Source organism: Aplosporella prunicola (assembly GCF_010093885.1).
Source record: "Aplosporella prunicola CBS 121167 unplaced genomic scaffold K452scaffold_11, whole genome shotgun sequence".
In the NCBI taxonomy this organism is placed as follows: Eukaryota; Fungi; Ascomycota; class Dothideomycetes; order Botryosphaeriales; family Aplosporellaceae; genus Aplosporella; species Aplosporella prunicola.
The window spans coordinates 664,349-676,955 of NW_022983539.1; the positions used below are offsets into that span (position 1 = coordinate 664,349).

Genomic DNA, 12,607 nt, shown 5'->3' on the forward strand with positions numbered 1-12,607 from the left:
ACTTTTGCTCTGACCCACGTGCAGCAGGCCGACAGGTGGAGAAGCGTACCCGTTGTCCAGCTCCCGTTCTTCTTTGACTGCCCAAGGCACGTTCTCGAAGAGCCGGGCGGCGGTCTTGGCTCGGGACGGCTAGCGGCTGCTCCAACCCGTGGGCATCGGCCGGCCTAGCAGATGTTAGCTGCATCTAAACACCACCGCCTGCGTTCCCACCTCGTTCTTTCATCACCGCATCATCCACCTCCCTCACGCTTCGGCCAGCGGTGGCAGCTGTTTCTTCCACGCTTTTCTTCCGCTTGAACTCTTCGACCCGTCTCGCTCTTCTGGCACGTCGCCATGAACAGCATCCTCGCCACCTCTCCCTTCTCCGCTCCTCATCTCCTTCAGAACGCCCGACTTTCGCCAAGCCGCTCTAGTATGCCCCCTCCCGCCCTGTCGACATGTTTGCCCAGATCTGACCTTCCTTCTTTCATAGTGCTTACGTCGCCGCCCGCCATGGCCTCCCGAAAGCGTAAAGCCGACGAAGATATTGCAGACAATGACGAACGCATGTCGGCATCCCCTTCGGCGTCGCCTTCTATGCCCTTGCGATCTCTACCGCAAGCTCAACCCCGCTCGAAACGTATGCGGACCAACGTCTCCGGCCGTCCGCTAGGCCTGTCCCGAATGCTCGAGACCCTCAGCGCCGACGAAATGAGGAGCCTTCTCCAGTCCATCTGCGACCGGCACCCTGATATTGGTCACGAGGTGGTCAACACGGCACCGCGCCCAAGTGTCCAATCAGCATTGCAAGTGCTGAGCAACTACGAATCTGCCCTTCAGGCATCCTTCCCGTTCGGAAACCGCAACAGCTCCGACTACGCATACAACAGAGTAAAGCAGGCGCTAGTTGAGCTCCTCGATGCTCTCAAAGATTACACACCACACTTCCTTCCACCAAACGAACAACAAACCGCAACGTCCTTGAGCTACCTTGACAGCGCGACAGAGATCATCCACAGGCTACCAAACTGGGACACCTATCAGCACAACCGCCATAAGCAGGACGCTTACGAGGAAATGGCCAAAGCTTGGACAATGGTTGTGCGGGAATCTGCAAAGAGAGGCGGAGGCATTCAGATTCAGTATGGCGGCTGGGATCAAAAGATCGCGAAGCACAACGAATTGTCCGGCAACAAGATGCAAGAGGCTGTGAGCGAGCTACGCTCGCACCTCGGCTGGATGGGAGGAGATGCCAGTGGTCCGCAGGCGGGCGCCGGCCAGAGCAACCAACAATCGATTCGGGACCAGCTGCTTAATGGCACCTACGGCCTTGGTGCACCAGTCCGCGTGGGGCCTTGGTAAAGACGCATTCATTTGGAAACGACAACATTGCATGGATTCAATCTCACCGCCGTCAGACATCATTTTGCATGATGCTTCATTCTCTTTCTTGCCGATATCACTTATGGAATGGCGTTCAATTTTTCTTTTTGGTGGGAAACTTTTCTTTTCAATGACGGCCTAGGGGTTCATCTTTCATGTGTGAGTGGGTGTTACAGGCGCATCAAGACGGAGGGAGGCGGCTACACCAAGGGGCATTTCGAGGGCGAAATGCATACACATCTGTCGCTTTAGCATCGCTCCTTGATATCGTCGGTGGATAATGCATGCTGGTATCCTAGTTAGCATAATCGAAATTCGATATAAGATGGTAACTTGTGCTTATAGACAGCTTGGATGGAACTGATTCCACGAAATCGTGAGGTGCCTTACTCGTTCCTTCCATCCCGTGACTGTCCGTTGCCTGCCGCGTATTTCACGCGTACCTCACACGCTCACTTACACTTAACATAAATTTTCTCCGTGTTGCTAGGTTCGCAAACCCAAACAAACAAAGCTCTTTCGTTGATTCGTTCTTCCCCTACGTTCATCTCTCTGCACTTTGCGCGCTTCGACTATTCAAGCATACCTGGATATGCATGGATCGTCGCCTTCTAGCTGAGAGTTCACCATGGCCATTTTAGAGAGCGTACCTGGCGTCACCGCCGAAGTACGAGTGAACAACATAGCGGTCAAGGAGTATGTCGACACGACCACGGAGGATCCTCCGAACACAGTAATCAAGTATATCGAAGCCATATCTGGACAAAACTTCACCGTGAATTGGCAGTTCCAGCCGAATTTTGTCCATCGCAATCACTCAATTTACGCCATCATCTATATCGATGGCAAGAACGTCTGTTCGCAGACTACCATCGTGGAAAAGTTTCGGGGTAATTGTTGTCGTCACGAGGAAGTGGGAGACATCCGAAGCTATCAAGGGGAGCAGCGGGTGATGCAGAAGTTCGCGTTTTCGGCCATCACAATCGGTAAAGCTTCGCACAACTACAGTTTACTAAGGAAAAGACTTTGTTACTGACGCAAACATCCAGACGACGACAGCGAACGAGTTATCTGTGACTCCTTAAAGCACAAGGTAGATACTCTGGGTGAGATCAAAATCAAGTTGCTCAGGGTGAAGCACTTGGGCTACCATGTCTCCTCCAATCGCCGCGGACATAGAATCGCTTCCATCGACAAGATCCCAGAAAAAGCTTTGAAAGGAAATGCCACCTCTCACCAACTTGGGTAATGCCTCTTCTACTAAGAAAACATGGTTTTCTCAAGACAACTAGTATAGTTGTAGGCTGGATCAACCCATACCGATACCGAGTGGCTCAGGCAGACGCACAGATTTCGATTACATTGATCAGAAGAGCTCTCCTTTCGCCATCTTCAGTTTCAAGTACCGCTCTGTTGAAGCTCTGAAAGCGCTCCACATCATACCCCGAACTCCGCCTCCAGTCCGCTTGAAGACCGACCAGTTGAAGAGTTGACTCGAGCAGAAATGCGGGAGCTGATTCGGCGTCAGCGCCAGAAGGTAAGATACTAATTAGGTTTCACATAAGTACAGCCTTCACTGATGATAAAAATGAACAGGACTCCACGGAATATTTGATCAAGAAAGAAGCTGAGAGTGAGAATGCACGCAAACGTACCAGAGACAACTCGCAGGCTTCGAACAGCGTCGAAGGACGACCAACGAAGCGCGCGAAGGCCGACGTGATCGACCTTACAGGTGATGATTGAGACCGGCAGTGGAGGAGAGAGCCATGAGCATCATGATTTGCTCGGCTTCTTGTGCTACAGTTCCATGCTTTACGTCCTCTTATTCTCGGCAAGGGAGGCATATGGAATCCATGGGAGACACGAAGGGGATGAGGAGCATAGTTTCTAAAAACTTTGGTAGCTGCGGCATGATTGATTAGCAGCATGCTTGCATATGCTGGCATACATAGTTGGATACTAGCTGACATGCAACAATCAATTCCTTGCGGCTTATGATGATGATGCCTCGGTTCTCCGCAACGAGGGACAAAACTGGGGAAGGAGGGCCGAGCTTCGGTTAAGCCAACCACGCCTCGGCTGATATACTCCGCCTCTGAACTCCACCTTTAGCTATACTTCGTACAACATAGCATAGACTTGTCGGAACATAACTCGTCTTGAATCAATTGGACCAAAAAGAAAACGCGCAGCAACCGGCATAATGGTGAACAAAAAGGCCAGCGAGCCATGCTACGTGCTCGGGGTGGGCATGACCAAGTTCATCAAGCCGCGCGGCAAGGTCGACTACACGGAGCTGGGCTTCGAAGCGGGGATCAAAGCGCTACTCGACGCGCAGATAAACTACGACGACGTGGACCAGGGCGTGGCGTGCTACTGCTACGGGGACAGCACGTGCGGGCAGCGCGTCTTCTACCAGTTCGGAATGACGGGCATCCCCGTCTACAACGTCAACAACAACTGCTCGACGGGCTCGACGGGCCTGCACATGGCGCGTACCATGGTGGGCCATGGCGCCGCCGACTGCGTCATGGTGGTGGGGTTTGAGAAGATGTTCCCTGGGAGCTTGCAGTCGTTTTTTCAGGATCGCACGGGGCCGACGGCCACGACGATGGCGGTCATGAAGGCTACGAGGGGGGTTACGAATGCGCCGGGCGCGGCGCAGCTGTTTGGCAATGCGGGGCTGGAGTATATGGAGAAGTGCGTCGTTTCGTTTCCTCTTGCCCCCATCTTTTCCCACGCCTCCAAGAACAAGAACATATTCGCACACACCTACAGTACCCCTCAACACCACACCCACCCAGCGGGCAGCAAGCAGAGGGCTAACACCAGCGTCCGGCCAGACACGGCGCCACCGCATCCGACCTCGCCGAAATCGCGCGCGTCAACCACGCCCACTCGGCGCAAAACCCCTACTCCCAATTCCGGGACACCTACACGCTCTCCCAGATCCTCGACTCCGCCCCCGTCTCCCCCCCACTAACCAAGCTGCAATGCTGCCCCACGTCCGACGGCGCCGCAGCCGCCATCCTCGTCAGCGAGGCCTTCCTCGCCGCGCGCCCGCAGCTACGGGCCCAAGCCGTCCGCATAGCCGGCCAAGCACTAGCGACGGACGGCCCAGCGCTGTTCTCGCGCTCGGCCATCGACCTCGTCGGCTACGGCATGACGCAGCGGGCGGCGCGGGCCGCGCTGGCCGAAGCGGGCGCGTCGGCCTCGGACGTCCGCGTCTGCGAGCTGCATGACTGCTTCAGCGCGAATGAGCTGGTGTCGCTTGACGCGCTGGCCTTGTGCGCCCCCGGCAGGGCCCACGAGATGGTGCGCGCCGGCGATATCACGTACGGGGGGCGTGTGGTTGTCAATCCCTCGGGCGGCCTCATCAGCAAGGGGCATCCGCTCGGCGCGACGGGGCTGGCGCAGTGCGCCGAGCTGGTGTGGCAGCTGCGCGGCTGGGCGAACAACCGCCTCGTGGCTGTCGGCGACGACAGTCGCAGCAACAACAACAGCAACAGCAGCAGCAGCAGCAGCAGTGGTAGTGGCAACAGAAACGTCGCCCTCCAGCACAACCTCGGCCTCGGCGGCGCCGCCGTCGTAACCGTCTACGAGCGCGCCGACGGGCGCGCCAACGCCGCCCTCAGCAGCGACGAGGTGGGCCGGCGCAGCGGGCTCGGCTACAACCCCGCGGTCGAGGCGAAGGGCTTCACGGCGGCGCAGGCGGACCGGGTCCGGAGCCGCAAGGCGCGCTCTGCGTGGGCGTTGCAGGACACGGAGACGAAGGTTTCGGCGCGCTTTTAGGCTGCTGCTGGCTGGCTGGCTGGCTGGTGCTCCTGGGGGCAAGACAGGACAGGGCAGGCGCTGCCGGCGTGCCGCTTCTTCTGAGCCCGTCGGTGTCTGAGATTCTTAGTCCGCACGCGTCAGCCTTGTCGATTGCACGCTTTCATATACGGCAGGGGGGGGGAGACTGACTGACCTTTCTTTGATCCTCTCCGCCACACGATCGGCGTCCAAGTAAAACACCCCTCTCTCCCCTACAGCAGCGGCGGCGATGATGATGATTCTGATGATTCTGATGATGAGGATGGTGCGGCACAGCTCCTGTCAGATTGATTATTTCAATTTTACTACAGCTATTCGTAAACTCTGGTGCAAAGCCAACCAGCCAATCAAAGCAGCCCGGGGCTTTCCATTCCCGCACCCCCGGTCGTGTAAGCCAAAAATCAAACGTGAAAGCAACGCCCGACAGGCCGAGATGATAAAAGATCCACAAACGAACAGAACAACAGACGAGAAAAGAAAAAGACGAAAAAAAAAAAGAAAAAAAAAAAAAGCAATAATCCAGATGCCGGGTATACAATGCCGCTAATCAATCTCGATGAACGCAAAGATGTTCCACCGCGCCCAGGCGCTGCGTCAACGCCAGGTGCAGCCAGAAACCAACCGCACGCCCAAAGCCAAGAACAGACAGACGAGAACGGAACAAAGAGGAGAGAGCCAGAAGAGCAAAGCCTAAAAAATAATCGGCGCAAACGCGCGCGCGCAAGAGAAAGAAGAAGAAATACTGGTATCGCAAGAAAATAATAAAAAAAAATATAAAAAAAAAAAATATAAAAAAAAAAGAAGAAGAGTATCAGAAACCAAGATAAGCCGCCCAGGTGGTGGTGGTCAGTGAAGCGCCAAAGCCGGACGTATGATGCTTTGTACAAAAGGGAGTCGTTAGAACTTGTGCCCCCTCATGACGTGACTCGAAAGGGAAAGGGAAGGGAGCAAAAAAAAAAAAAAAAAAAAAAAAAAAAAGAAATTTGGCAAACGGAAAGGAGACGCGTAGGCCCAGGGTGGCTGCATTGAGCAGCGGGTCAGGGGGCCGGCCAGCCGCGCTCATCACCGCTGCCGATACACCAGCGGCGGCAGACCCGACGCAGATGTGGCGTCGGAAGACTGGTCGCTCTGCTCCGATGGAGCCGGCGCCATGGCACCGCCTGCGTCGACAGCGATGCTTGCGGCCGCTGCCGTCTGCCGTTGCTGCTCATCGGCGCTGCTCCACCGCCTAGCTGCCTGCTCCTGCTGTTGTTGCTGCTGCTTCTCGGCATCGGGCGCCTCAGCTGCACCATCGTGGCTCCAGCTCGCTTCCGCTGCATCCGAGGCCATGGGCTGAGACAGCGCGGCGAAGGCTGCGGTCTGGGCGTAGGCGATGGGGCCCCAGATGCGCCAGTGCAGGACGGCTATGTGCGTGGTGCGACGCGCAATGTCTTCAATGTACTCCGTACCCGGCATTTCGACGTCGCCCGGTGCGGTGCGGCACACGGGGCTCCCACCTTGGGTAATTAGGACATTGAAAATGTCAACGGGCGACGAGTTGATCAGAGATTCGGTGGCCTTGAGCACACGGGCCATCAGAGCCTCTCTCAGCTTGCCAGCGTGTTCGTGGAAAACCATGCCATAATCTGCGCGAATGAGCTGCTTCAGCCTCGTGACAGTGATGTCGACAAGGTCTCCATCGTAGTCGGAATCGGATCCACACTGGGCGAGAGCTTGCCGGACGAGCTCGACGGCGATGTTGTCCAAGTTGACGAGCCAGTGTTGGTTGTTATTGCTGCCGGTTGCCTCACTAACGGAGACTATGGCGGCAATAGCACCACGGAGAGCCTGTTGACTTAGGCCTGAAATCGTTCCGTTGTATCCCAGACTGCGAAGAAGAGACTTGTACGTGTCGACGCAGACACCGAGATAGACCTGGTCGCGGAATTCGGCGCGAAGGACGCGCAGCCGGTCGAAATCCAGGTAAAAGGTCTCTGGGAACGAGCCCTGTCGGTCTGAAGAAGTGATTAGCGAGAGCAAGCCCCGGACGACCACCCTCAAGCCCCGGTCCTTGGCCCTCTGGTCTGCCAATATGCCCCGAGACGTGATTGCGTGCTGAGCAAACCAGCATTGTGACCGTTCAACCAAGATGCGACGACGAGAGATCCGATCCAAGTGATACTTTTGTTCAAAGTTGACAGTGTCTTCGATCAAAAGAGCGCGGAGATGGCGAATTTGGTGGTTTGCAACATCCTGGCAAGGTCAGCATTAAAAACAAAAAGACTCCCCGAGACTAACAGGCTGTCGCTGACTTACCAGTTTCATGGCTTCGAGGATTCCCAGGAGCTCCCTCAAGCCGCCAACCAAAGATCGCCCGTTGCCAGTCTGCGCGCCGTCGTCGATCTGCTGGACCATCTTGTCCACCCACTCATCTCGGACGGGAGCGCAGTGAGCCTTCAAAAGATGAGAAAGCCACTTGGCTACGCTGGGCAGGTCGCACACGCCTTTACTGATCTGCTGCATCAGCATCGGGGTGTCGAGTTGTTCGTCGACCCTGCTCTGATCTCTCTCCGGGACCAAACTCTTTATGATTTCCCTGATGGCGTCGAACATCAACGGTATCCTCCTCTGCGCAATCTGGACGATGCGCGACCAGGAGGCCCCTTGCTTGGAGGTGAGAGTCGTGGCACCGTTGAGCAGGAAGCCGTAGAGGTCCAGCTCGGCCGCGAGGGCATTCCAGTACTCCTCGGCCGTCTTGAGCTTGAACTTGCCCTTGGCACCGTCAAAGTTGGGCCTGAAGTGGAGTTCGCGGTCAAAGTTAACGTCATGGCGCAGCTTGGGGTTGTTGATGATGGCGCCAATGTCGAGTTCGCTCAGCGAGTGCTTGGTGATGGGCGGGTACGAGGTGGCCTGGGCAAAGTTGTGGGCGAGGCGGGCGCCCTTGTGGCCCTTGGACGACTTTTCTATCCACGAGCACAGATCGGAGAGGATGTCGGCGTCGGTCAGCAGCGTCTTGCCTTGGTCCAGGGCGATGGCCTTGCGGGCCTCGTCGTCGTCGGGGGCGGCGCCGAAGCCGTGGGGGTGGTCTTCGCGGAACTCGGAGCCGCTCCTCTTGCGGCGGACACCCATGAGCTCAGGACGGCGGTGGTACGTCTCGGCGGGCGGCTGTGCGACGGGGTAGCGCAGGGAGGCGCCGTCAGAGGCCTCGTAGGACATCTGGGAGGCGCGGCGGGAGTTGTCGTGGGTCTGCGAGGCCATAGGATAAAGGCTGACGAGGGGTTAGCATTGTCACAAAGGCAGTCAGGCCGAGTCAGTGGCAGGGGGGCTGGGTACCTGTGGTCTTTGAAGGGTCATGGCTCCAGAGGAGCGCGGCGGAAGCATGATAAAGCGAGCGCCTGCAGGTACCACCGGATCGCCCGACGGTTGCGGCAGGACGTAGTGTTTTGCATCACCGGCTAGGGCGAGGAATTCGATGGCTTCTGACGCAAGGATCCTGAGGCGGGCGCTGTACAAGCCAGGACGCTCTGCTGGTCTCTCGCCGCACACCGCCTCACCCTTTGCTTGGGTCTCATGTCGGCAGCCTGCCGAATCCGCTAACTCCGCGCTGTCGTGGGCCGTCGGGAGAAGCGAGATGATGCGTCGCCCGCCTCATTGTTGTTCGGTGAGGCTTGCGTTTCGACTGATCTATCTAGCGATAAACGAGGCCGCCGACCACGCGGCCGCGCCCTAGGGCTGATGCCCCCGACATCCCTACCAATGCCAACACCATTCCATTCCTTAATTTCAACCACCCAACGCCCGCTGCACCTCCACCAGCCGCTCCATCTGTCGCGCCCACCGCGCCGCAAACTCCGCCTCCGTGAAGCGTCCTGCGCTGCGGCGCGCCCGCAAACGCATCGCAACCCGCTCTGGCCCCGACAGCCCGAGCGCCCGCCTGAAGCCCTCGGCGAACTGGCCCGCTGTCGTGGCATGGAAACCTGCCGAGTCAGCAAACACTCGTGAACAACCGCCCCGCCCAACTCACCCGTCGCCTCCCCGTCCACTTCCGTCACTATGTCCACTTTCGGCCCGCCGCTGTCGTTGACCACGCTGATCAGCCCGGCCGCCTGGTACTCGACCACGCCAATTCCAAAGTGCTCGTTCCACATGCCGTTGATGCCTACGCTCGCCCGCCCCAGCCATGCCAGAATCTGCGCCCACGTCGCGTCGCAGATGAACTCGACCGACTCCTTGACCCGCAGCTCGTGGGCCAGCAGCCGCAGGTTGTACACCCGCGTTGCATCCTCGGGGTTGCGGACGGAGCCGATCAGCACCAGCTTGGGCTTCTCCGACTCCTGGGGCCACGTACCCAGCAGCTCGGCAAACGCGTCTAGGATCAGCTGGTGGTTCTTCTCCGGCCTGAATTGCGCAATGTAGAGAAGGTAGGGTCCTCGCTCCGCCTCGGTCGCCTCCGACACCTCGATTTGCTGCTCCAGCTCTTCGACGGCCACGGGTGGGAACACGACTTCGATCGGATATACCGCGTGCTCCGTGGGAACTCCCTTGCGTGACAGCGCGTGCGAGAGCACCAAGGAATCGAAGCACGAAACCCGCTCCGGCCTTGGGCCCCAGAGGTTCTCCATGTGCTTCTGAGTCCACGAGGAATTGGTCATGACCACGTCCACAAACGCCCCGACCCCGCTGTACAACTTGGCAAAGAGAAGCCAATACCATCTCTTCAATGTGCCCTTGATGCCCTGTCCGGCGCCCGAATTCACGCCCCGAATTTTGCCCTCCCGTTCAAGGTCCGTGGCGCTCAGTGAGTCGAGCATGTCGGTGGAGATTGTCGGATAGTGAACGTATGCGCCCGTGGGAACCAAGGGGAAGTAGAACTTGCAGAGTCCGAGTGCAAATGCGTAGCCCATGGTGTCGATGAAGATGTCGGGCACGAGCAGCGAGAGGGCATCGTGGGCGAGGATCAGGGAGCCAATCGATTGGCCCAGGAGGGTGAAGTGAGGCCAGGTGCTGGCGAGGACGTAGTGGCGGGTAGAGACATAGAGGAAGGCGACGGTGGGCGGGTGCAAGTGGATGTTGAAGCGGTCCTGGTGGGTGTCAGTGGGGCGTTTGCTCGCAAGCGGGCTGCCAAATTTACCTCGACTCGTTGGAGAATGGCGGCCTTGTCGACGTCGTGATCTCCCGTGTATACGACGCAGAGGGCATTGGGATAGCGCTTTTGAGTGGTGCGGATAGCTGCCCAGAGCACTCGTTCTCCGCCGCCGCCCGCATTGCTGTAGTGTAACGCGTCAGTTTGGGGTGTCGTGGACAAGGGCGGCAGGCGCCACGGGCGAGCTTGCTTACCAGAAGGGATGGAAGAAGCCAACGACGCCCTTCCACTCCTTGTCGACTACGTCTGCCGGCGACGACGAGCCCGAGGACTGGTCGACCTTCTCCCAGTCGTCGTCTTCGCCCCGCTTCTGCTGCTTGGCCTTGTACTCCTTCTCGTCGGCTGCCAGCCTGGCCAGCAGCAGCTCCCTCCGCGGCTGCGTCCTGGCACGGATGTGTCTGCCCAGGCCAATGCCGGCCAGCCTGACGACGAGGGGCAGCACGCGGATTGCGACATAGAGCAGCGTACAGAGCTTGGCCAGAGCGGCGCTGAGCGGCGAGTCGGAGCGCCAGAGGGCGAGCGGCAAGGCGGCGAGGAGGATCGCGGGCGGTATCATGGTTCCTGCTCGTATACTTGAGAGCGCATAGGTGTTCAGAGTGAGGAATCAAGCCATGCATCATGTGGCTCAAGCTCCGCCTTGCGATCTCCCCGACCACCACTCGGGCCGAGCCGATGCTCAGAAATACGCTTCTCCCCTCATTGATTTGAGCCATCACCTCTCTGCTGCCATGCGCCCCCCGCCATTGCTGCTCCGCCGCCAGCTGCTGCTCCGTCCGTCGCCCCTCTCGCGTCGCAGCTTCCATGCCACCCCCGCCCGCCGCCATGCCGGCGCCGTGCTCGACGTCATCTGCGCTCCGCCGCACCTCCTCCTCGACTCCCTCCACGCTGCCGGCGTGTCATGGGCCTACGCCATCCCCGTCTCCGCCCTCGTCATGCGCGGCTTATTCATCTTCCCCTTCTTTTACCTGCCCGCCCGCACGGCTCAGTTGCGCCTCGTCTCCACCGTCCCGCTGAAGCGAGCCGCCGCCGCCCATGCCGGAGCCACGACCGAAGCTGAGCTTCTCCAAAAGGGCCCCAGGCAAGCCAAGACGGCCGCCCAGAATGCCATGCGTCAACATAGCATGGTCATAGACAAGCGATGGAGGTGTCAGTTGTGGAAGCGTATGCTGCCCTTGACTTCGTTGCCCATCTTCTTGACGCTGGCCGAAACGATACGCCGCATGGCAGGGTCAGGCAAGGGCTTTCTCGGGATGCTGCTTGAATGGATCTGGGGTCCGGAGACTGGCCAGACAGAAACAGCGGCGGCGGCAGCACCTGGCACCGACGCTGTGGTCGATGCCGGCACTTCCCTCGTCCAACAAGTCGCCCAGTCTCCCTGGCTCGAGCCCTCACTTGCTACCGAGGGCGCCCTCTGGTTTCCCAATCTCATGGCTGCAGATCCCACCATGGCGCTCCCGGCTCTAGTCTCGGGAGCGACCCTCTTTACTCTCTGGCATAGTTCAAAACGCATTGGGCCTGCCTCGCAAGCTGTGCCCAAAAAGGGGAGGTCTGAGACTCTTCGCAAGGTGCTGATGAGTGGATCGCTTGCAATCTTTCCACTGACTCTCAAGGTGCCTGCTGCCATCATGATCTACTGGTTTAGCAGTACGGTCCTTGCGTTTGCCGGCAACGTGCTCCTGGATAAAATGTATCCTCTCAAGATGCCACCAGAGAGCTGCAAGCGCCGTATTAAGCCGAAAAGAGTCATGGTAGATGTTAGGAAGCCAGAGGCTAAAGGAGCATAAGGAACGGGAACTCAGCGAACCTGCGCGCGAGTATCAGAGGTTCTTGGCACCGAGAGGTTTGAGGGTTTAGAACCCCGTTAGAGACTGCGGCAGTACATAAAGAAGTGAAGTACATGCCTCCAAGGTGCATCACTGATATTTGGCTGTCAACCGTCGTAGAACAAAGTTGTTACAGATGCTAAGGAAAATCCGAGCAGACACGTAGAAGTTCAAGGCTTGTTGACTAAACAGCATCCATATAGGCTAAGAAGTCTTACAAATGTCAGGATTGGTAGCTCGGCAGTTACCCACCGGGATTTTCAGATCGAAAACACACACTGAACTCTTTTCGGGGGTTCGGGTCGAGATGACACGTTGACGACAACCAGAAGGCTCAGAACCAGCCGGAAGGCATCTCCACCCCAACTTGGAGACGCACAGCTGTTTTCCTTTGTCCTTGTGTTCTCTAATATTGATTTACCCCAGGCGCATCAGTCAAGCTGCAGCCGGCATTGGCTCACCAGTCTTCTAACTTTAGGTTATC

The 12,607-nt window shown here is 57.9% G+C and overlaps 6 protein-coding genes across 6 annotated transcripts; 4 read left to right on the plus strand and 2 right to left on the minus strand.

Moving 5' to 3' along the window:
- The first annotated feature begins 117 nt into the window (after window positions 1-117).
- K452DRAFT_249347 (uncharacterized protein) lies at window positions 118-1,703 on the plus strand. Its single transcript, XM_033538133.1, has 2 exons — window positions 118-412; window positions 473-1,703. Exons 1-2 carry the CDS (start codon window positions 334-336, stop codon window positions 1,339-1,341), a joined length of 948 nt encoding a protein of 315 aa, XP_033398266.1. The 5' UTR covers window positions 118-333; the 3' UTR covers window positions 1,342-1,703.
- A 284-nt stretch (window positions 1,704-1,987) lies between these two features.
- K452DRAFT_318156 (uncharacterized protein) lies at window positions 1,988-3,290 on the plus strand (the record flags this gene model as incomplete). Its single annotated transcript, XM_033544129.1, has 5 exons — window positions 1,988-2,348; window positions 2,412-2,607; window positions 2,666-2,822; window positions 2,891-2,899; window positions 2,959-3,290. The coding sequence occupies 5 exons, from the start codon at window positions 1,991-1,993 to the stop codon at window positions 3,106-3,108; spliced, it is 870 nt and encodes a 289-aa protein (XP_033398267.1). The 3' UTR covers window positions 3,109-3,290.
- A 278-nt stretch (window positions 3,291-3,568) lies between these two features.
- On the plus strand, window positions 3,569-5,157 carry K452DRAFT_226746 (uncharacterized protein; the record flags this gene model as incomplete). Its single annotated transcript, XM_033536851.1, is given in 4 exon segments — window positions 3,569-4,065; window positions 4,209-4,836; window positions 4,887-4,891; window positions 4,908-5,157. The coding sequence occupies 4 exon segments, from the start codon at window positions 3,569-3,571 to the stop codon at window positions 5,155-5,157; spliced, it is 1,380 nt and encodes a 459-aa protein (XP_033398268.1).
- Window positions 5,158-6,537: 1,380 nt separating this feature from the next.
- On the minus strand, window positions 6,538-8,088 carry K452DRAFT_196625 (uncharacterized protein; the record flags this gene model as incomplete). Its single annotated transcript, XM_033535963.1, has 2 exons — window positions 6,538-7,410; window positions 7,474-8,088. Coding segments are annotated over 2 exons (1,488 nt in total), but the record flags the coding sequence as incomplete, so codon positions are not given.
- A 659-nt stretch (window positions 8,089-8,747) lies between these two features.
- K452DRAFT_286983 (glycosyltransferase family 4 protein) lies at window positions 8,748-10,891 on the minus strand (the record flags this gene model as incomplete). Its single annotated transcript, XM_033540396.1, has 3 exons — window positions 10,495-10,891; window positions 10,289-10,424; window positions 8,748-10,238 (listed from the first exon to the last, which is right to left on the minus strand). The coding sequence occupies exons 1-3, from the start codon at window positions 10,854-10,856 to the stop codon at window positions 8,751-8,753; spliced, it is 1,986 nt and encodes a 661-aa protein (XP_033398270.1). The 5' UTR covers window positions 10,857-10,891.
- Window positions 10,892-10,985: 94 nt separating this feature from the next.
- K452DRAFT_286984 (uncharacterized protein) lies at window positions 10,986-12,381 on the plus strand. Its single transcript, XM_033540397.1, has one exon. The coding sequence runs from the start codon at window positions 11,029-11,031 to the stop codon at window positions 12,082-12,084; it is 1,056 nt and encodes a 351-aa protein (XP_033398271.1). The 5' UTR covers window positions 10,986-11,028; the 3' UTR covers window positions 12,085-12,381.
- The last annotated feature ends 226 nt before the right edge of the window (window positions 12,382-12,607 follow it).